Source organism: Coregonus clupeaformis, chromosome 17 (genome assembly GCF_020615455.1).
Source record: "Coregonus clupeaformis isolate EN_2021a chromosome 17, ASM2061545v1, whole genome shotgun sequence".
Classification (NCBI taxonomy): Eukaryota; Metazoa; Chordata; class Actinopteri; order Salmoniformes; family Salmonidae; genus Coregonus; species Coregonus clupeaformis.
In genome coordinates this window covers 38,300,462-38,325,185 of record NC_059208.1, presented here as the reverse complement: position 1 = coordinate 38,325,185, position 24,724 = coordinate 38,300,462, and the positions used below count along the sequence as shown (strand labels likewise).

The following is a 24,724-nucleotide window of genomic DNA, read 5'->3' as shown; positions in this document are numbered from 1 at the left end:
TCCAGCTCCGGTCAGCGGCTCCACTCCGGAGCCAGAGCAGTCCGTTCCACCGGTGCCTAGTCCAGCTCCGGTCAGCGGCTCCAGTCCGGAGCCTGAGCAGTCCGCTCCACCGGTGCCCGGTCCAGCTCCGGTCAGCGGTTCCAGTCCAGACCCAGACGTCAGCCCCTCTCCATGTTCGGGGTCTCCCACACCAGGGTCCAGACAGGGCTTGGAGTATCGTGGGAGGAAGGAGAGGGGAAGCAGCGCGCCGAGGTCCAGACCAGACCAGGGGCGCAACAGGGAGGCGGAGAGTATGTGGTCGTCACGCCCGGAGCCGGATCCGCCTCCGAGGCGGAATGCCCAACCGGCCCCTACCCTGTTGTGTAAAAGTTGTGCGGTCGGAGTCTGCACCTTTGGGGGGGTACTGTCACGCCCTGACTCAGGGGACTCTTATATGTTGAGTCAGGGTGTGAATGTTCTATGTTGTATTTTCTATGTTTGTGTTCTAGTATGTATAGATCTATGTTGGCCGGTGTGGTTCCCAATCAGAGGCAGCTGTCGCTCGTTGTCTCTGATTGGGGATCATACTTAGGCAGCCTATTGGCACTAGGTAGTTGTGGGATCTTGTTCCGTGTTTAGGCTAGTTTTGTGTTCAGCCTTTGGACTTCACATTTCGTTGGTTCGTTGTTTTGTCGTGTGTTTATTTGTTGTGAAATAAACATGTATGCATATCACGCTGCGCCTTGGTCTGACCCGTCCTTCAACGTCCGTGACAACAAATGATGCACTGATTTTGATTTAATTTTCTCTCAAATCAAGCACTGTAAGCTTTGGCGACCCCATGCTGGGGTTGCGATCCTTAGGTTGGGAACCCCTGCTCTCTTAGTATGTTAGGACTATAGTGAATGAACTGGGCTTTTTGTAATATTGTCCAAACCACTGAGTGTGCATTGGAATTTTTTTTATGGCTTTCTTTGTGAAGATGTGGCATATTTCCACTTCCACACAGTTCTGAGTGATAGATCCAAATATTCAACAGCCCAAATAGAGAGCGATGTTTGGCTGAGTGAATCTGAATGGAATCATACTAATCTAATTTCATCAGCTTCGCCATGCTCTACATGAGATCACTCTCATCCTTAATTACTCGCCTTTGGCAACTAACTGTCACATTGGGTTACGGTGAACTGTGAAGCCATTAATTCACTTTGAATTATCATCATTAATCCTACATTAAAGAACACTGGGGTGTAAAAAATATGTTTAAAGATGTTGTGGTTACTATTGCTGCTTGGAGACCTCCATAGTTCAAGTCAAGAAGGCTGGCAAAATATACTTTTTTTGATAAGGGTAACCTGGTGAGCAGTCATCCTTTATTACATTAAAAAAGGTTGCAATGGGACATTGACCTTTACTGTAGGACAAATTGTATACTGTAGGACAAAGACGATAGGTGAGGGATAGAGGTGGGTGATTCCTGTAGTTGTTTCACCTGGAGAATAAACCCTCCTCCTCACAGCTGCCAATGTCCCTTAGTGTTGATGATGTGGTTGTTACTGACATAGAGCACATGGCTGAGCTCTTTAATCACCATTAAGTCAGGATTCCTATTTGACTCAGCCATGCCTCCTTGCCCGTCCAACATTTCCTCATCTCCCAGCCGTTCTAATGCGACTAGCCCCGATGCTCCTCCCTCTTTTCCCCCTGTCCAGCTACAAAGTTTCTCCTGCAGGCGGTCACAGAGTCCGACGTGCTAAAGGAGCTCCTTAAACTTGACACCAAAAAACCATCTGGGTCAGATGGTTTAGACTCTTTCGTCTTTAAGGTTGCAGCCCATATCATTGCCAATCCTCTCTGACCTTTTTAACCTGTCTCTCCTCTCTGGGGAGGTTCCCATTGCATGGAAGGCAGCCACAGTGCATCCTTTATTTAAAGGGGGAGATCAAGCTGATCCTAAATGTTATAGGCCAATTTCTATTTTGCCCTGTTTATCAAAAGTGTTGGAAAAACGTGTCAATATTCAGCTGACTGGCTTTCTTGACGTCTATAGTATTCTCTCTGGTATGCAATCTGGTTTCCGCTCAGGTTATGAATGTGTCACTGAAACCTTAAAAGGTCCTAAATGATGTCACCATTTCCCTTGATTCTAAGCAATGTTGTGTTACTATTTTTATTGACTTGGCCAAAGCTTTTGATACGGTAGACCATTCCATCCTTGTCGGCCAACTAAGGAGTATTGGTGTCTCTGAGGGGTATTCTGCCTAATTTGCTAACTACCTCTCTCAAAGAGTGCAGTGTATAAAGTCAGAACATCTGCTATCTCAGCCACTGCCTGTCACCGAGGGAGTACCCCAAGGCTCAATCCTAGGACCCACACTCTTCTCAATTTACATCAACAATATAGCTCAGGCAGTAGGAAGGTCTCTCACCCATTTATATGCAGATGATACAGTCTTATACTCTGCTGGCCCCTCCCCGGATTTTGTGCTAAATGATCTACAACAAAGCTTTCTTAGTGTCCAACAAGCTTTCTCTGCCCTTAAACCTTGTTCTGAACACATCCAAAACAAAGGTCAAGTGGTTTGGTAAGAAGAATGCCCCTCTCCCCACCGGTGTGATTACTACCTCTGAGGGTTTAGAGCTTGAGGTAGTCACCTCATACAGGTACTTGGGAGTATGGCTAGACAGTACACTGTTCTTCTCTCAGCACATATCAAAGCTGCAGGCTAAGGTTACATCTAGACTTGGTTTCCTCTATCGTAATCGCTCCTCTTTCACCCCAGCTGCCAAACTAACCCTGATTCAGATGACCATCCTACCCATGCTAGATTACGGAGACGTAATTTATAGAAGGGTGCTCTCGAGCGGCTAGATGTTCTTTACCATTCAGCCATCAGATTTGCCACCAATGGTCCTTATAGGACACATCACTGCACTCTATACTCCTCTGTAAGCTGGTCATCTCTGTATACACGTCGCAAGACCCACTGGTTGATGCTTATTTACAAAACCCTCTTAGGCCTCACTCCCCCTTATCTGAGATACCTACTGCAGCCCTCATCCTCCACATACAATAATAATAATATAATAATAATCATACATACAACACCCGTTCTGCCAGTCATATTCTGTTAAAGGTCCCCAAAACACACACATCCCTGGGTCACTCCTCTTTCCAGTTCGCTGCAGCTAGCGACTGGAACGAGCTGCAAAAAACACTCAAACTGGACAGTTTTATCTCCATCTCTTCATTCAAAGACTCAATCATGGACACTCTTACTGACAGTTGTGGCTGCTTCGCGTGATGTATTGTTGTCTCTACCTTCTTGCCCTTTGTGCTGTTGTCTGTGCCCAATAATGTTTGTACCAAGTCTTGTGCTGCTACCATGTTGTGCTGCTGCCATGTGTTACCACCATGTTGTTTTCATGTTGGGTTGCTACCTTGCTGTGTTGTCGTGTGTTGCTGCCATGCTATGTTGTTGTCTTAGGTCTCTTTTAATGTAGTGTTGTCTCTCTTGTTGTGATATGTATTTGGTCCTTTATTTTTATTTTGTATTTTTTTATCCCAGCCGCGTTCCCGCAGGAGGCCTTTTGCCTTTTGGCAGGCCGTCATTGTAAATAAGAATTTGTTCTTAACTGACTTGCCTAGTTAAATAAAGGTTCAATAAATAAATAAAAAGTCAGACAGACTCACCTTTCCTGGCCGAGGGTTGAGCTTTCCATGCTCTTTCTCCTTGGTGAGCTGCAGACACACGGAGAAAAACAGCCATTTAGTCATTTCATATTTTATCAAACCACTATAAATAGCACATAGTTATCTTACCTAGCAATCTTTTAAGATGAATGCACTAACTAAGTCGCTCTGGATAAGAGCGTCTGCTAAATGACTAAAATGTATTTTTATTTTTTATTTTAACAGTGCTTCACTAGACTTTCTACAGTATGTCATGTTTAACTTGTCTTGGACAAGATATTAGGGATTCAAATCTAAATAGTTAACATACCAAACCTCAAAATATCTAAACTACGACAGCAATAGTACCCAAACAACTACAGAAATGGTAAACCCACAACCCCCAGCATCCCTGTCAACCCGTTTTGCAAATACTGATTAACACACAAGGCCACCCATGTCCCATTACTCCCTGAGAGAATGCAAACATTAACTTCACATTGAGAGGAACGATGTATGACATAGACAAAAACGACTCTGTGTGTGTGTGTGTGTGTTTGTCCACACAATTAACCATTCAAAAGGGGGAATACCCTTTGCAGTGATTTACTACTGTTTATCTATTTCACATTATTTCAGCCAGTAGGACACACATGTCTAACAATCTCAGCATTACTTAATCTAAGAGAACTTGTTCTGAGTAAGACAAGGAGAGGGGAGCGGCCATTTTGAAAGCACAACAACCTCTCAGATCTCCCAGAGAGAAGTCAGAATGACGCATTCTTGTGTACTTGGGGAACTGGTGACATGTAGTTGGAATGCGATAGAATGTGTCCACACTGTGGTCTGTAGTCCTTCACCTTTCTGGGCAGACAGGTAGAGAGTTTGTGTGTGTGTGTGTGTGTGTGTGTGTGTGTGTGTGTGTGTGTGTGTGTGTGTGTGTGTGTGTGTGTGTGTGTGTGTGTGTGTGTGTGTGTGTGTGTGTCTTAATGTGCAAGTCATTAGGGTATCAAATGTCTGCTTGACTCTTTGCAGTAGGAGCTCATAGGAAATAGGAACTTATCCACTAGATCTCCTTACACTCTGAAATCAAAGATCAAATGCGGTTTGAAAGTCCCTCCTACTTCCTGGATCATATCCAACCCTGTTTTTGAATGGCCTTCAAGTTTATATAATCAAATTCATGAAAACGCGTTCATTTAAGATATGTAAAATTATATTCGTATTAGTCGATTAATTTAATTATACCCAATGCCTTCTATGAAGGCTTTCGTTTACGAAAAGAAAACATTATCGAAAACCTTAACGAAAGGCATCAGGTAGAAGTAAATTAATACATGAATACAAATATAATTTTATACACTGCTCAAAAAAATAAAGGGAACACTTAAACAACACAATGTAACTCCAAGTCAATCACACTTCTGTGAAATCAAACTGTCCATTTAGGAAGCAACACTGATTGACAATACATTTCACATGCTGTTGTGCAAATGGAATAGACAACAGGTGGAAATTATAGGCAATTAGCAAGACACCCCCAATAAAGAAGTGGTTCTGCAGGTGGTGACCACAGACCACTTCTCAGTTCCTATGCTTCCTGGCTGATGTTTTGGTCACTTTTGAATGCTGGCGGTGCTTTCACTCTAGTGGTAGCATGAGACAGAGTCTACAACCCACACAAGTGGCTCAGGTAGTGCAGCTCATCCAGGATGGCACATCAATGCGAGCTGTGGCAAGAAGGTTTGCTGTGTCTGTCAGCGTAGTGTCCAGAGCATGGAGGCGCTACCAGAAGACAGGCCAGTACATCAGGAGACGTGGAGGAGGCCGTAGGAGGGCAACAACCCAGCAGCAGGACCGCTACCTCCACCTTTGTGCAAGGAGGAGCAGGAAGAGCACTGCCAGAGCCCTGCAAAATGACGTCCAGCAGGCCACAAATGTGCATGTGTCTGCTCAAACGGTCAGAAACAGACTCCATGAGGGTGGTATGAGGGCCCGACGTCCACAGGTGGGGGTTGTGCTTACAGCCCAACACCGTGCAGGACGTTTGGCATTTGCCAGAGAACACCAAGATTGGCAAATTCGCCACTGGCGCCCTGTGCTCTTCACAGATGAAAGCAGGTTCACACTGAGCACATGTGACAGACGTGACAGAGTCGGGAGACGCCGTGGAGAACATTCTGCTGCCTGCAACATCCTCCAGCATGACCGGTTTGGCGGTGGGTCAGTCATGGTGTGGGGTGGCATTTCTTTGGGGGGCCGCACAGCCCTCCATGTGCTCGCCAGAGGTAGCCTGACTGCCATTAGGTACCGAGATGAGATCCTCAGACCCCCTTGTGAGACCATATGCTGGTGCGGTTGGCCCTGGGTTCCTCCTAATGCAAGACAATACTAGACCTCATGTGGCTGGAGTGTGTCAGCAGTTCCTGCAAGAGGAAGGCATTGATGCTATGGACTGGCCCGCCCGTTCCCCAGACCTGAATCCAATTGAGCATATCTGGGACATCATGTCTCGCTCCATCCACCAACGCCACGTTGCACCACAGACTGTCCAGGAGTTGGCGGATGCTTTAGTCCAGGTCTGGGAGGAGATCCCTCAGGAGACCATCCGCCACCTCATCAGGAGCATGCCCAGGCGTTGTAGGGAGGTCATACAGGCACGTGGAGGCCACACACACTACTGAGCCTCATTTTGACTTGTTTTAAGGACATTACATCAAAGTTGGATCAGCCTGTAGTGTGGTTTTCCACTTTAGTTTTGAGGGTGACTCCAAATCCAGACCTCCATGGGTTGATCAATTTGATTTCCATTGATAATTTGTGTGTGATTTTGTTGTCAGCACATTCAACTATGTAAAGAAAAAAGTATTTAATAAGATTATTTCATTCATTCAGATCTAGGATGTGTTGTTTAAGTGTTCCCTTTATTTTTTTGAGCAGTGTATATATTAAATGACTGCATTTTCATACATTTGATGACAATCTTGAAGGCCATTCAAAAACAGCGTGGGACATAGGCGGGACTTTCATATCGTATTCAGGTCATAAACAGAATATGTTGCTGCTCCAGTCCACAGATTGTTTATCCTAGTATGACTGTCTAGTAAGACTTACTGCCTTTACACTGCACCCTGAAACATTTGTGGCTAAATTAGTCTTGAACTATAACAAAGTGGCCCTCGACTTCATTCAGCTTGAGCATTCCAAACAGTAACAGGACATCTGTTGACTTGACTTGAAAATGAGCAGAGGGGAGGATTGAGCCACAGTTTAAAAGACCTACCTTAGCTTTGCCATTGCCCTTCACAGGGAAAAGGCCACCCTCATCTTTGTCACAAGTTATAATGCTTCAGGGCTTCACAAAGACAGGTAGGACCAGATTTACTGTTAGACTGTTTTCTCTAGTCTAAGAACCCCCCCCCCCAGCCATCTCAGATGTCTGTTTAAAATGTCATAACCTATTACAAATCCCAACATTGGAACAACAAACTGAAACCTTTTCAAATGTATCAAAGGAGCTGTGTCAACATCTATAAAATCATCTAATTACGTGCAATTCAAGATTATAAGGCACAGGCAAGAAAGGTTCATACTATTTTGTTCTTGCATCATGGCTTGCTGAGAGAGATGCCTTTGCAGACTCAGTGAGCCATAGCCAAAACAGTCTGGTATGGAACGTATAGAAAATGCTGCCGGTGCGTTGTGTAAGCCGTAAGTCAACTCGTACAGTCATTAAACAAAACACGTTTATCTGTGTTGTCATTGGGGGTAGAAAAAAACTGACAAACTGCTGAGAGACGGAGTGAACACTCCCACAATAGAGGGATCATCATTTACATTTTAGTCATTTAGTGTCCTCACCTGTCTGGTTACGACACACCACTGCCAAGGTCCTGTTGTCAAAGGTGATTGAGCGTTGGTTACCGTGGTAATTATCCAGACTGTTTCTGTGCGAAGTGTGCATTTTCAGTTGGCGACAGGAATTTGGTTGTAAAGGACACTAGTCCACGCTAAAGGCCATTGACTGGCATGATTAATAACGCATACTGCTCTTTCCATGACATAGACTGACCAGGTGGATCCAGGTGAAAGCTATGATCCCTTATTGGTGTCAACTGTTAAATCCACTTCAATCACTGTAGATGAAGGGGAGGAGACAGGTTAAAGAAGGATTTTTAAGCCTTGAGACAATTGAGACATGGATTGTGTATGTGTGCCATTCAGAGGGTGAATGAGCAAGACAAAATATTTAAGTGTCTTTGAACAGGGTATGGTAGTAAGTGCCAGGCACACCTGTTTGTGTCAAGAACTGCAACACTGCTGGGTTTTTCACGCTCAACAGTTTCCCGTGTGTATCAAGAATAGTCCAACACCCAAAGGACATCCAGCCAACTTGACACAACTGTGGGAAGCATTGGAGTCAACATGGGCCAGCATCCCTGTGGAACGCTTTCAACAGCTTGTAGAGTCCATGCCCCAATGAATTTAGGATGTTCTCAGGGCAAAGGGGGGGGGGTGCAACTCAGTATTAGGAAGGTGTTCTTAATGTTTTGCACACTCAGTGTATAAGAGTTATATAATGACTATAACTATAAACCACACAATAGTAGTGAGACATCAGCATGTGACGTTGATTGAAATGCCAGGCATAGGTCCACACAGCAAAGTGAAGTTTTTACCGAAATTCACACAAGCAGGGACAAGATGGGTACGTGGAAGCAATCTTTGCAGCCAAGCAAGTGCAGCCAAGCAATAACGACACACATAGTATATATAGATATATATATATACTCATTCAAGGGTTTTTCTTTATTTTTACTATTTTCTACATTGTAGAATAATAGTGAAGACATCAGAACTATGAAATAACACATATGGAATCATGTAGTAACCAAAAAAGTGTTAAACAAATCAAAGATTCTTCAAATAGCCACCCTTTGCTTTGATGACAGCTTTGCACACTTGGCATTATCTCAACCAGCTTCATGAGGTAGTCACCTGGAATGCATTTCAATTAACTTTTCAAAAGTTAAGTTGTGGAATTTCTTTCCTTCTTAATGCGTTTGAGCCAATCAGTTGTGTTGTGAAAAGGTAGGGGGGGGGTATACAGAAGATAGCCCTATTTGGTAAAAGACCAAGTCCATATTATGGCAAGAACAGCTCAAATAAGCAAAGAGAAATGACAGTCCATCATTATTTTAAGACATGAAGGTCAATCAATACGGAACATTTCAAGAACTTTGAACGTTTATTTAATGAAACTGGCTCTCATGAGGACCGCCACAGGAATGGATGACCCAGAGTTACCTCTGCTGTAGAGGATAAGTTCATTAGAGTTACCAGCCTAAATAAATGCTTCACAGAGTTCAAGTAACAGACACATCTCAACATCAACTGTTCAGAGGAGACTGTGTGAATCAGGTCGTCATGATCGAATTGCTGCAAAGAAACCACTACTAAAGGACACCAATAAGAAGAAGAGACTTGCTTGGGACAAGAAACACGAGCAATGGACATTAGACCGGTGAAAATGTGTCCTTTGGTCTGGAGTCCAAATTGGAGATTTTTGGTTCCAACCGCCATGTCTTTGTGAGATGCGGTGTGGGTGAACGGATGATCTCCGCATTTGTATTTCCCACCGTAAAGCATGGAGGAGGAGGTGTTATGGTGTGGGGGTGCTTTGCTGGTGACACTGTCTGTGATTTATTTAGAATTCAAGGAACACTTAACCAGCATGGCTACCACAGCGTTCTGCAGCCATACACCATCCCATCTGGTTTGGGCTTAGTGGGACTATCATTTTTTTTCAACAGGACAATGAACCAACACACCTCCAGGCTGTGTAAGGGCTATTTTCCCAAGAAGGAGAGTGATTGAGTGCTGCATCAGATGACATGGCCTCCACCATCCCCAGACCTCAACCCAATTGAGATAGTTTGGGATGAGTCGGACGGCAGAGTGAAGGAAAAGCAGCCATCAAGTGCTCAGCATATGCGGGAACTCCTTCAAGACTGTTGGAAAAGCATTCCAGGTGAAGCTGGTTGAGAGAATGCCAAGAGTGTGCAAAGCTGTCATCAAGGCAAAGGGTGGCTATTTGAAGAATCTAAAATATCAAATATATTTTGTTTGTTTAACACTTTTTTGGATACTACATGTGTTATTTCATACTTTTGATGTCTTCACTATTATTCTACAATGTAGAAAATAAAGAAAACCCCTTGAATGATTAGGTGTTCTAAAACTTTTTACCGGTATTGTATACATATATTATAACTGAATTATAGCTTCCATCCAAACATCATGAATGATATATATTTATGTCATAGTCTACTCCATTACAATCAAAAGTTACTTCAATTTCAACAAGTGAATGCTAGCAATAGCTATTATATGTCTGTCTTAATGAGTGTTAGCAAGCTAATAGCACACCCTGCACACAAACATTTATATTTTTAAGGGGTATGCAGTAGGTTGATAACAATATCACCAAGGTATGTTGTATCAGACATTTCAAACAACATTCCCAGCTAATGAGAAAACAGTCATGGTATTTAATTTAAGAGAATTAACAAGATTTAACAAGGCACCCTTGGGGTTAATTTAAATGGGCTCCAATGGGAGATTGAGAGATTTTTACATCCGTACCCCAGTATGACCCACGTGACCGCAGTGACTGTGACTCCGTGAGGTACTATGAAAATCACTAAGTACAGTTGTGGACACGAACATGTTTGTTTTTTAAAACCCTGTACTGTAGTCCAGGATTTTGTGGCATCGGTAAAATACGCTTGAGTGGCACGTTAGACATGCATTGCGGAAATTGTTCTGTCAATACCGCGACGTGACCTAACTTTTTAGTGCCTGCAACTGCAACTGCATGGTACATGATTGATGATTGACAGATCAGTTACTCAAGTCTTTCATTTAACCTCGGTTGTCTTTCTTTATCTCTCTCTCCCCATGTCTCTGATTAATTGAGTGAACGCTCGTAGGTCCGGGACGATACCAGTATCGCGATACTCTAGTATCATGGCAAGGAAACAAAACATGAAGCCGATTTAAGTTCTTTAGGAAAACAGCCCTAATGTTGGAAACAAACATCATTATGATGTCATCCAGTCACATTTATTTATTTTCCTAGCTATAGCACACAATATTTTACATACAGCAGGTTTTTAAAGGACCAAAGAGTTTGGTCTGCTTCTTGTTGCGATACTGGTATCGTCACAGCCCTAGAACACTGTCACTTCCATCATGTACTCACGCCTCTCCACTATCTCCACCTCCCTCCCAAGTGTCAACCTCCAGCCAAGCACTGCAGGCTGGAAATGTGCTTACAGATTTCGTCTTGCAGTCTCAGCACGATACGTTCAGACTGTGCACAGACTTGTGTAAAAGAGAGATGAACGGAACAGCGGGGGAAAGAAAGAGAAGACAATCATTTTCCCCCTTCCACCACCCTCCCTCCTCCTCTCCCGGGCCAGGCTGTCAACTCAGCTCTATCAGATCCACCAGTAAACAAAAAGGTCAAACTTGAGGTAAACGAGAGACGAAAAGACAAAAGACGAGGTGTGGCAGCCCAAGCAGGATTCAACAGATAGATCGCTTGGTTTAAAGGTGCTAACATAAGAAAGAAAAACAGATAACACTGTGCCAAGATTATTATGCCCCTGATGCTATCTGGATGGGTATCTTTCATTCATGTCATACAGTGGGGGAAAAAAGTATTTAGTCAGCCACCAATTGTGCAAGTTCTCCCACTGAAAAAGATGAGAGAGGCCTGTAATTTTCATCATAGGTACACGTCAACTATGACAGACAAAATGAGAAAAAAAATCCAGAAAATCACATTGTAGGATTTTTAATGAATTTATTTGCAAATTATGGTGGAAAATAAGTATTTGGTCAATAACAAAAGTTTCTCAATACTTTGTTATATACCCTTTGTTGGCAATGACACAGGTCAAACGTTTTCTGTAAGTCTTCACAAGGTTTTCACACACTGTTGCTGGTATTTTGGCCCATTCCTCCATGCAGATCTCCTCTAGAGCAGTGATGTTTTGGGGCTGTCGCTGGGCAACACAGACTTTCAACTCCCTCCAAAGATTTTCTATGGGGTTGAGATCTGGAGACTGGCTAGGCCACTCCAGTACCTTGAAATGCTTCTTACGATGCCACTCCTTCGTTGCCCGGGCGGTGTGTTTGGGATCATTGTCATGCTGAAAGACCCAGCCACGTTTCATCTTCAATGCCCTTGCTGATGGAAGGAGGTTTTCACTCAAAGTCTCACGATACATGGCCCCATTCATTCTTTCCTTTACACGGATCAGTCGTCCTGGTCCCTTTGCAGAAAAACAGCCCCAAAGCATGATGTTTCCACCCCCATGCTTCACAGTAGGTATGGTGTTCTTTGGATGCAACTCAGCATTCTTTGTCCTCCAAACACGACTGAGTTGAGTTTTTACCAAAAAGTTATATTTTGGTTTCATCTGACTATATGACATTCTCCCAATCCTCTTCTGGATCATCCAAATGCACTCTAGCAAACTTCAGACGGGCCTGGACATGTACTGGCTTAAGCAGGGGGACACGTCTCGCACTGCAGGATTTGAGTCCCTGGCGGCGTAGTGTGTTACTGATGGTAGGCTTTGTTACTTTGGTCCCAGCTCTCTGCAGGTCATTCACTAGGTCCCCCCCGTGTGGTTCTGGGATTTTTGCTCACCGTTCTTGTGATCATTTTGACCCCACGGGGTGAGATCTTGCGTGGAGCCCCAGATCGAGGGAGATTATCAGTGGTCTTGTATGTCTTCCATTTCCTAATAATTGCTCCCACAGTTGATTTCTTCAAACCAAGCTGCTTACCTATTGCAGATTCAGTCTTCCCCAGCCTGGTGCAGGTCTACAATTTTGTTTCTGGTGTCCTTTGACAGCTCTTTGGTCTTGGCCATAGTGGAGTTTGGAGTGTGACTGTTTGAGGTTGTGGACAGGTGTCTTTTATACTGATAACAAGTTCAAACAGGTGCCATTAATACAGGTAATGAGTGGAGGACAGAGGAGCCTCTTAAAGAAGAAGTTACAGGTCTGTGAGAGCCAGAAATCTTGCTTGTTTGTAGGTGACCAAATACTTATTTTCCACCATAATTTGCAAATAAATTCATAAAAAATCCTACAATGTGATTTAGTTGACGTGTACCTATGATGAAAATTACAGGCCTCTCTCATCTTTTAAGTGGGAGAACTTGCACAATTGGTGGCTGACTAAATACTTTTTTTCCCCACTGTAGATGTACAGTGTGTCCAAGGCCTGTTGCCCTATACGCATCTTGTTAAGATAGTGTAAATTCCTGAGTATTAAAATTCCCCAGAAACTCCAACCATTGTGTTTTGATAGGTCTGTCTTTGCGTGTGTTGGACTCTCTCTTTCGCCCTTTCACGCTCCCATCTCTCTCTCCTTCTCTTAATATCTCACTCTCCCTTTGCTTGTCTATCTCTCTCCATCTCTCCCTTCCTTCTCCTCTGTTGGCAGAGGGAAAGCAGGATGAGGCTGTAAAAGCCAACAGTGGGTGGTGAAACAAACTGTCTCCAAACACTTGCCTGGCAACACCCACATCATAACAGGCCACTTACTGTCCCTGTCCTGGTGACTTAGCATTCATGTAGGTCAGACAGCCACTAACATTATAGGTTACTGAACTGCTCTTGTGACTTCTATCCGAATCCTTAGCTGAGATCTAGGCTATGCATGCACAAAAACTCTTGCATTAATCAAAGATTGATGTCAATGGGAGATTTGCTCAAAAACTTGAGTCACCCTTGTGGATCTCATATTCAGATTTATATAAGGATTCGGCCTATAGAATTGAGGTCAGAGACCCAGTTCCATTGGAGGAGCCAAATCACATGGTGAAAGGGTCAATAATAGTCTCAATGACAGAAACATGAGCTGCTCAGGTCTACCTGTGGCCTGAGGGGAGGCAGGGCTATTAGATATCCGGACCAGCACACAAACATAACACACGTGCACTGTGCCAACTCTGCAAAACACTACAGTCTGCACAGGATAAGTGCCAACATCTCGGTAGAATGGTGTAAGATAAAGCTCGACTGGATGAGTTGTGCTCAGTATATCCTAATGTTAGTATCTACATGCACCATTGTGACTGATATATGCCTGACAATGTCATTACTGAGGGAACATAAGGATGTGGCCATGTTGGATGTTGTAAGCATAAACAGTGTCAGTAAACTGTAAAAACAAGCCATAATGAATGATTGTGAAACCATTCATTGGTATGTTCCATGTTCTTCTGTGGAAGAACCAATGGAGTGTTATATAATGAGTTTTGCATGTGATCCAAGCCTTAAGGCATATTGAGTGGTGTGTGAGGCGTGCGTGCCTGGGTGAATGTGTGTGTTGGCATGAAAGACCTCACTGTTCAGGAGCTGTCCTGAAAGATTTTCAGAGGCACGCTGCGGAATGTTGGCTTAACCCACATGCCTCATAACCACGGCAACCCCAGCCACACAAGAAGCTACTTCTTTATTTGTAGAATTTCTTCTAAAAACATTTCCCTCTTTTTTTGCTCACCTGTATTGTTTTCTGTTACTGTATTTATTAGAGACCTGAAAATTTGTATTATGACATGAGATAATGCAGATGGGAAGAGCTAGTAGCTACATGAGAGAGGAGCACGGATCCTGTGGCTGATGTAATGTATATAGCCATGGATCTATTGTGTTTCATCACCCTAGTCTCCGAGACCATTTCACTGCACTCACCCTTTCACATTCAGGAAGGGCATCGGCATCACTGTGGTGGAACTCATTCAGTGAAAGGTAGAAAATCAGGAAACTACACCGGGAATTGTCACTTTTTCTCAAATCAGATTGTCACGTAATCTCTTCCTAAACTCATCTGTATTTCAAAACTTCCATATAAACTAATGATAAAATGCTTAGTAAGCGTCTAAAACATGTACATCCTGCATACTTAGGCTGAATTCCATTTCCTCCTTTCCCTCCTATATTCTTCTCCTCTCACACCGTGTTCTCACAATCTCTCACTAAACATTGTCATGAAGCCAATGGTGAAATACGTGTCCAAGACAAATCCAATCCAATTGCAGTCCTATTAAATGCCTCTATTCCCATTGTACTAGACCCCTTCCCATAAGACTCTTTGTCATGAATTCTATCACTCCTTTTACCATCCCCATGATCCCAGTATTCACACAATCTCTTACTGAAACCTTCTCCAACTCAAACTTTGCAACTAAACCAATGCTAAATTAAACCCCAGGTCAGTACTCACATAGGCGTCGGGGAAGGCTCTATACTTGGGCACCAGGTTCTTCTCAGGCTCTGGCTCTGGACTGAAGTGAGATCCTCCATGGACAGACCCTCCATGGGGGGACCCCATGTTGAACAGTGGTGAGTTCAGGCCTTCGTTACTGAAGTTCCTCTGCAGACCCAGACCAATAGAGCCCACAGAACCCATACCACTCAGCCCCTGGCTGAGCTTGGACTGGGAGTCGTTAGCATTGGCGAACGACCTGTGGATGTCCAGAGATGAGCTTGTGGGACTGAGAAGGTCTCCTAGGGTAGAGGTGAAGCTAGGGAGGGGAGGGGGCCTGCTCATTCGAGAGTTGGTGTCTGTGTTGTTTCCGGTTAAGGAGCCAGACATCAGGGAGGAGAAAAGTTCGTAGCGGAAGGGGGTTGAAGGGTCAGTTCCAGTTCCGGTTCCAACTCCAGATTCAAATCCAAGTCCGCTCCCAGGCCCACCGGCCATACCCATACCAACCCCTGAGCTCATGTGGTTAGGCCCTATGTCCGGTAGGGAGCCCGTACGGAACAGAGAGGGCCGCTGGCCTGGGCTATGGGCCTTGCCATTCTCCTGGGGTTGATCCATCGATGCCGAACGATAGCTGGAGTAGAGGAGCGAGTTGCCCAGGCGCGAGGGGTTTGGAGACTGGTTGTTGCTCCCTCCATTTAGCAGGGGGGACGGCGAATGCTCTGAGGATGAGTCACTGCCCAAGGAGCTCTTCCTCACGACGATGCTGTTAAGAGCCGAGGCTCGGAGTGGGAGGTTGAGGCCTCCACGGCTCCAATGGTGGTTCCCAGCCTGCTGCTCCTGCTGCTGTTGGAGCTTCATCAACTCCAGAGGGGAGCGCATCTCTTTGGAGGCACCCCAGTTGAGGCCCAGGTCTGCGGGCAGGTTGTAGCGGTCGTTAGGGCCCTCCAGCGAAGACCCAGAGGGCACCTGGGGAGATTTGGTGTTGGTGGGGCTGGAGCATGGGGTATCCTCCACGATAGGGGAAAGGGAGGAGAAGATGGAGGGGATGATGGTCCCACGCAGGCTCCTCTGTCTCTGGAGCGGGCTAGGATTCATGCTCTTCAGGGTGTCCACCAGGCTTTCCATGTCACCGTGATAGGGGGAGCCCGGGTCAGGGGTCACGGGAGAGGAAGAGGGGGAAGGGTCTGAGGAGGAGGGGTCAGGGAGCAGCTCCACGCGTGTGGCCTTGTACACTCCAGAAAAGGAGTCACTGCTGCCTCTGCTGTAGTCCACGTCGTCAACGGTCTGACCCGCCGAGGAGAAGTTTGAGACTGGGAGCAACTGTGAGTCACAGCCTGACTTTATCTTCTTTGCCACGGACTCTCCCGCCCTACTCTTTTGCTCTACCCCTCTTGCTCTCTGTCCTGCAGGTGCAGTGGCTAGCTCCTCCTCCTCCTCCTCCTCCTCCTCCTCCCACTCCCTCCTCCTCCCCCTGCCTGTTCCTGGCTCGCTACTCTCATGGCTCAGCTGAACTTCGCTCCAGTCGCTCAGCCAGTGACCGTTGCCGGGGGAACCAGGCATGTCCGAGGAGAGGGAGGACAGGCCAGGTTCCTGGAATGGCGGCCCGGGGGAGGTGAGGTGTTGTGTGTACACAGAGAGGGAGGGGGAGAGGGAGGAGTAGAATCCATTGTATGTGGACGATCTTGACTCATCCGACTGAGAGTCAGAGAGCCAGGACACCCCTGTGGGGTCGAAAGTGGTTTGCACCCCCTCATACCGGTTTCTCCATTTGTATTCTGGTGCAACTGGACCTAGGTCACTTTCAGTTCTATTGGGGTCAGTGATAGTGCTTTCACTGTAGTCCACACTGAATTCAGTGTGGTCTGTGGTGTCATTGTCAGTGACCCGGGAGACTTTGCGGAAGCCCTGTTTTGATTCATCCATGCCCTCGTGGGTGGGAGAGGGTCTTATAATGAGAGTGGAACGGTATGATTTCATCTCGCTGTCTGACTCCAGATCAGCCACTATCTGCTGAATTTCTGAATCAGAGCCCTCAGAGTATTTTAAAGTTGTACTGAAAACAGCTGAAGCATCCAGAGACCTAACAGGTAGGAGACAAACAGAATGACACAAGTTAATATGACCAATCATGGAAGTGTGTTAAGGACTGTTTTTTCAAGAGGTGGTGATTATCTAGGCGAGCTATGGAAATTATAGAGGTGAATTTTAGGTATGCAGAATTGGGTGTACTGTAAAAAAGGTTAACAGAAGCTAGGCTACATGTTTCATCAGCAGTGTGTCAATGACTGGGTTTTGTGGCATTGATTGGGAAATGTAACAGTGCTGGCCCAAAACTTCATACATCTTTTTTATGTATATAGTTAGTACATTTGTATTTGACAAATATATATTATACATTGTGTGTTATACAAGGCGCAAAAAAAATGCACACATAACTTACACACATTGCAACAATGTTTAACCGGAGATTAGTTTGTGTTTACAATGTGAATGAAGAGTTGCTGAAAGCTAAAGGTTACTTTAAGTCAACAGGTTTCAAATGATACCAGGCCAAACCTACTGTGATACTACTGTGGATGTAACCGTTTGTTAAATCACCTTTGAGCTTGAATGTCACAGGTTAACTATCAGGCAATGTTGAAATGACTTTGAAATGAATCACTATTTCTCAAATCGCCTTCAAATGTGCAAAGAGCTCCAAACAAAGTGTTACAGGTACAGTCACTTTTAAATCCCAGTACTATTCCACAAATGACTTGAATAACCGTTAACAGCTATAGTAATCACTGTTCTGTTACAGCTCTCATGTTGGGAGAACTTTCAGGGGGTGGCATTAACTAATTAAGTGCCCTACCTACTCTTCACGGAAGGAATGGGTGGTTACCAGGAGCACTTGGAGGTCATAAGATCAAACAATAGCACTGTGTTGTGATAACCTTACCACAAACCTGTTGGTGTACAACCTGAGCTCTCTCATATGTCAAATCAAAACACACAGAAGCCAGACATGCATTCCTCATAGGTCACTGTTGCATAATTACTATGTTTTGAAGTATGATTCATATGCTTTTAGCAGACGCGGCAAAACTTCTACATCTGCATTGCTTGCTGTTTGGGGATTTAGGCTGGGTTTCTGTATAGCACTTTGTGACATCTGCTGATGTAAAAAGGGCTTTATAAATACATTTGATTGATTGATCGATTTAATTGGATAGTCCATCTGTAGATGCTCTACAGCAGGGTTCTTCAATTCCGGTCCTGGAGGGCCGAAACTCCTGTTTTTCATCCTCTCCTTCTAATCAGGGGCTAATTCAGACCTTGGACACCAGGGGAGTGCAAATAACTACCATGTAGAAATAAAAAAGAAGTGTTTCGGCCCTCCAGGACCGGAATTGAAGAACCCTGCTCTACAGGCAATCTACAGACTAGTCAGTAACATTTCAACTATCTACTAACACTAACCATAACCTTAGCAAGAAGTCGCTTATCAACATATAGTTTGTTGATAGTATGACAATCTGTAGACCATCTAGAGATGGACTATCCAAATAAAGTGTGAGCGACGCTTTAGCATTGACAGTGACACACATGTTTGATATGTGGTTCATTTGGGAATCGAAATCAAACCTGGTCCTGGGGCCTCAAAGGGTTACACTTGTTTCCCTTCCTAGCGCTCAACAGTTCATTCTTCATCAAGCCTTTGATTTGAAATCAGGTGTGTGAGTGCTAGGGCAAAAACAAAAATGTGCATCCATTGGGTCCCCAGGACTAGGATTTCGAGGGCACTGAACTAGCTCACCTGATTCAAGTAGTCAAGGGGCTTGATAATTAGTTGACAAGTTGAACAAGGTGTGCTAGCTCTGGAATAGTTCAAATACATGGAAAGGATTGGGGTCCCAGAGGAGAGGTTAGAAAACCCCTGCTCTAACCGACTGAACCATTAGAACCACTGACTTATGATAAGATGAAGCAGAAGCCTTTGATTTAGTGTCCACAACAAAAATGTGTTGGTCTGTTCAAACATGCAGGGTCTCTCTCCAGGGACAGGTAAAACATAAAGTGCACAATATGCAAACTACTGGAGAGTGGAGTGAACACAGACGTAAGCGTCCTATCTATGTGTTCCAGACTAAACAGCAGTCCTTTTATGAGCCGACAACGAATGTTTACCTACAGTAAATGGAGTTAATCTATCCTCACAACTCCTACCTAATTTCATACTACCACTTTGGAAAAATTTGACAGCACATCACTACAACAATGTCATTCCGTAGCAGTGTATTTATTTTTCTAAACTATTTCTTTATCCCACTTTTCTCCCGTGTGTGTCTTGGTAGCCTGCTATTCCACTTCTCCAGCCCTGAGTTTCAGCAGGTAGCTCAGCTCATCACCACACCTGCACCCCGGGGAAGACAGAAGGGCCTAGCTACCACATACCACTGCACCTCTGCTGGAACATGCAGCATTAAAGAGCGACTACTCCTAAAAAGCAACCTATGTGTCATTGGTATGAGTCAAACATGTATTCTAGTGTCAAAATATAAATAGGATAATTTGTCATAATGTCAGTCTCGTCCAAAACTACGATTTGTGAGATGATAGGAAGAGATTGTATGTCATGGAATGAAGGTTACAGTAACAGTTTTCCATGGGTTGGGTTTATTTTAATCCTGCCCACATTCCCTCAGCCGGCAGTACCCAAGTAATCATCAATTCGGAGGACAGCTGCACGCGACCTGATCGTAATTCCCATGGTCAATTTGGTTTGACATTCGATATCCCTATGGGGCTAGTTAGGGACCATTAGTAAATTACACAATGTACTACATTTTAAAAGGTCAATAGGTCAACTTTGCCACGGTCGCACACCAGCCGGCTGAAGCTAATTGGCGAAATAATTTGGCTAACTCTTCCCACCTGCGAACACACACAAGAGATACCCACATCAAACCACACCCCGAAGTGCAGTTGCCCTTTAAATGTCAAATCAACAAACTCGCAATCATCTGCTCCAACATGGGAAATTGTGAATTCACACACACATGCTGACACACCTGTGCTGGCGGAGTGATGCCAGGAAAATAACCTCTCCCTCAACGTCAATAAAAAGGTAGGATCTTATTGTGGACTACAGGAAACAGAAGAGGGAGCATGCCCACATCGTCATCGACAGGGCCGCAGTAGATCAGGTCAAAAGCTTTAAGTTTCTTGGCATACACATCACTGATGACCTGAAATGATCTCACTACACCGACATTGTGGTGAAGAAGGGCAACAGCGCCTCTACAACCTCTAGCGGCTGAAGAAATTTGGCATGGCCCCTAAGACCCTCATGAACTTCTACATATGCACCATTGAGAGCATCCTGTTGGGCTGTATCACCACCTAAGATTTGACTGAGTTACAGTTCATATAAGGAAATCAGTCAATTGAAATAAATACATTAGGCCCTAGTCTATGGATTTCACATGACTGGGAATACAGATATGAATCTGTTGGTCACAGATACCTTTAAAAAAAGGTATGGGGCGTGGATCAATAAACCAGTCAGTATCTGGTGTGACCACCATTTGCCTCATGCACCGCGACACATCTCCTTCGCATAGAGTTGACCAGGCTGTTGATTGTGGAATGTTGTCCTACTCCTCTTCAATGGCTGTGCGAAGTTGCTGGATATTGGCGGGAACTGGAACACGCTGTCATACACGTAGATCCAGAGCATCCCAAACATGCTCAATAGGTGACATGCCTGGTGAGTATACAGGCCATGGAAAAACTGGGACATTTTCAGCTTCCAGGAATTGGGTACAAATCCTTGCGACATGGGGCCGTGCATTATCAAGCTGAAACATGAGGAATGGCGGCGGATGAATGGCACGACAATGGGCCTCAGGATGTCGTCACGGTATCTCTGTGCATTAAAATTGCCATAGATCAAATACAATTGTGTTTGTTGTCCGTAGCTTATGTCTTCCCATACCATAACCCCACCACCACCATGGGGCACTCTGTTCACAATGTTAACATCTGCAAACTGCTTGCCCACACGACGCCATACACGTGGTCTGCGGTTGTGAGGCCGGTTGGAGGTACTGCCAAATTCTGGTGGACATTCCTGCAGTCAGCATGCCTATTACACGATCCCTCAAAATTTGAGACATCTGTGGCATTGTGTTGTGTGACAAACGGCACATTTTTTAATAGCCTTTTATTGTCCCCAGCACAAGGTGCACCTGTGTAATGATCATGCTGTTTAATCAGATTTTTGATCTGCCACACCTGTCAGGTAGATAGATTATCTTGGCAAAGGAAAAATACTCACTAACAGGGATGTAAACAAATTTGTGCACAAAATTGAAGATAAATAAGCTTTTTGTGCGGATGGAAAATTTCTGGGAACTTTTATTTCAGCTCATGAAACATGGGACCAACACTTTACATGTTGCGTTTATATTTTTGTTCAGCGTAGTTTCTCTTGTGTAAATTCCCCCGGTGTACATATGTATAGATTGAATTTTGATACTGCTACAGTGCTATTTGGGTTGTTAATTTGATTCGTCCATCCGTTCTTGATTTCTTGCCTTTGGCATTTCACTGCACTGCTAAAACACCTTCTAAAATGTGTACGTGAGCAATAAACATTGATTTGATTTAGAACATGTTCCAATTGAAATTTTGGTACCATTAGGACTTTTATTTTTTATTACTCCTTTTTTTCTCTATGCTATCTGAAAGGTAAGGTGGAGGAAGAACATGAATCCCCACACACTCTTTGCTTGTTCTTACATTTTAATAGCAATGCATCAATCACTAAGAGATTTTATCAGGCTTCACTTTTGAAATTCAGCAGCATTCCAACAGCTGTTGTGCAGGTATTTATTTTCTTATGGCAGTATTTGTACCCTGGCTGCACCTGTGGATGTTTTTTCTTTAATGTACTACAGTACTTTGAATTGGGGCCTGCCTGTGTGCCTCCACATTCCACACAGGTCTCTCCATTCTCACAGAAACCATCTCTGGTACCACGTGCACAGCTGGTACCAGGTGTACATGCAGAGTGCCAGTGCAACTTTGGATTCAGAGTTACAGAGCAACACGATCCATTGGGATCTCAGTCATGACGTCATGTGAAACCGCCACCACTGTAGCTCAACATACTGGGATGTATAGTTCCCATAAGATCATTAATTTGGTCGGCGTTACTGATGTTCTAGAGCTGTACATTCTCTTCAGTCATTAAAGACTCCGGTATTTTGGCGACTAAGAAAGTATTTTTTAAACCTCCCGCTTTGGGCTGATGTGTCAATGTGTAGTTCACACATGCATCATCTATGAGCAGAATTATTGTCTTACCTCAATTAACTGTTTTCTTGAAGCTGTGCAGTGCAATTTTCCCTACATTTCCCCCCAAGTGGGCCAGCTCCCTATTTTTTAAACCTCCCGCTTTGGGCTGATGTGTCAATGTGTAGTTCACACATGCATCATCTATGAGCAGAATTACTGTCTTACCTCAATTAACTGTTTTCTTGAAGCTGTGCAGTGCAATATTCCCTACATTTCCCCCAAGTGGGCCAGCTCCCTATTTTTTAAACCTCCCGCATTGGGCTGATGTGTCAATGTGTAGCTCACACATGCATCATCTATGAGCAAAATTACTGTCTTACCTCAATTAACTGTTTTCTTGAAGCTGTGCAGTGCAATTTTCCCTACATTTCCCCCCAAGTGGGCCAGCTCCCTAGCAATTTGAGTTCTAGCCAATGAGCTTCCGCCCGCACATTTGAGTGACAGCTAGCAAGCGGCATGCCCAGCGTTATCCAATGAGGTTGCAGGGTGGGCCCAACAGCTCAGTGGACGCAGCAGAGAGAGAGCAATGACGTGGCGCACATATCTACATATTTCGGGGACCACTTTTGGCTCGTGATTGCTACATTCAGAACTACTTGCTAATAAGAATACAAATGTCCTGGAGAATCTCTTTCAATTTGTCAGTCACCGCTGACTGTTTTTCTAACATGTTTTAGTGGCAAGGAACTGCATGCTGTCCACAAGTCAATATGCTTAGAGGCCTGGGGGGGTGTGCCTCATATAATGGAGGTTTTCATCACAGGCCAAAATTGTCATTTTTAATTACAGGTAAAGAAATGTTGGTTTGATATCTCTTTTGAAAGTGCTGCCCTCATGTGGTGAACACCTATCAATGCCCATGGGTAATGCTATAATGTAAGGGGTCACAGTATGCTAATCAAGCTCTGTCCTAAATGTGCATTTGTTGTCAATTGTTGACTTTTCTTGAAAGTCTATCTTTTGCATGTTTCTGATTATTACTTCCTTCCTGATATTCATGGAAGAAAATGGAATATCATAGAAAATAAAGTAGATTCGTAGACAAAGAATGGATAGCGCCAATCACCAGATGATACAGTATCAGCAGACATTTGACCCTTCCAATCCCTGTAGCAGGGTGGTCTCTGAGTCCGAAACACTTTTTAGGTGATCCTTGAGGGTTTTTCCTTAGTTTAGCTTTCACCTAGCGTTAACATGTGTGTCCATCAGAGCTCCAATCTCATAAAAGAGGAGGTGGAGGTTTTGTCTATTGGCAGGTTATGACAGGACTTCCTAGTTCATACAAGAGATATTGGACAGTGTAACGTACTCTGCCAAGTACAGAGTGCAACGTACTCTGCCATCCAGGACCTATATACTAGGCGGTGTCAGAGGAAGGCCCAAAAAATTGTCAAATACTCCAGTCACCCAAGTCATAGACTGTTCTTTCTGCTACTGCATGGCAAGCGGTACCGGAGCACCATGTCTAGGTCTACATCTGTTGTATTCGGCGCATGTGACAAATAACATTTTATTTGATTTGATTAAAGCGGAGGCTAGCAAACCATTGTGTCCTGTGTGACATTATAGAAACTGCCCACATTCACACAACCTGATTCTTTCTATTTTTCCTCCTTACATATAGAGATATCTCTTAGTGATATTGTAATAAGTGGACCACTGCGTTCTTAACTCTACTATATGTATATGCCGCCATCTTGTGGGGCAGCAGGAAACAACAACAGATATTGGGAAAGACAACAAACGGACAACACTACTTACTGAAGGGCTATTCAACTGGTGGCCCACGGGCCAGATCCGGCCTGTTTATTAATTTCTACTGGCCCTTTGATGAATTCTGAACATTAATAAAATATCTGCAAAAAGTATCCGCCAGAATCCGACGTTCAGTGCTAAAATGATAAGCACTATGGTTGTGGTCTACACTGAGTGTACAAAACATTAGCTCTCTCCATGACATAGACTGACCAGGTGAATCCAGGTGAAAGCTATGATCCCTTATTGATGTCACCTGTTAAATCCACTTCAATCAGTGTATATGAATGGGAGGAGACAGGTTAAAGAAAGATTGCTAAGCCTGTAGACAATTGAGACAGGTGAATGGGCAAGAGAAATTATGTAAGTGTCTTTGAACGGAGTATGGTAGTAGGTGCCAGGCGCATTGGTTTGAGTGTGTCAAGAACTGCAACACTGATGGGTTTTTCACGCTCAACAGTTTCCCATGTGTATCAAGAATGGTCCACCACCCAAAGGACATCCAGACAACTGTGGGAAGCATTGGAGTCAACATGGGCCAGCATCCCTGTGGAACGCTTTCGACACCTTGTAGTCCAAGCCCCGACAAATAGAGTCTGTTCTGAGGGCAAAAGGGGAAGATGTTCCTAATGTTTTGTACACTCAGTGTATAACGTGGTTTCTAGCATTTTTTTAGAGGC

At 44.3% G+C, this 24,724-nt stretch overlaps 1 protein-coding gene across 1 annotated transcript in view; it reads right to left on the bottom strand.

Moving 5' to 3' along the window:
- Window positions 1–24,724, bottom strand: part of LOC121586376 (beta/gamma crystallin domain-containing protein 1) — a 68,531-nt gene that overhangs the window by 30,135 nt on the left and 13,672 nt on the right. Inside the window, exons 2-3 of the mRNA XM_041903000.2 lie at window positions 14,964–17,025; window positions 3,674–3,721 (exon numbers count right to left, since the gene is read on the bottom strand). Of these exons, the coding sequence (XP_041758934.1) occupies window positions 3,674–3,721; window positions 14,964–17,025 (2,110 nt within the window). The remainder of the gene's footprint in view (window positions 1–3,673; window positions 3,722–14,963; window positions 17,026–24,724) is intronic.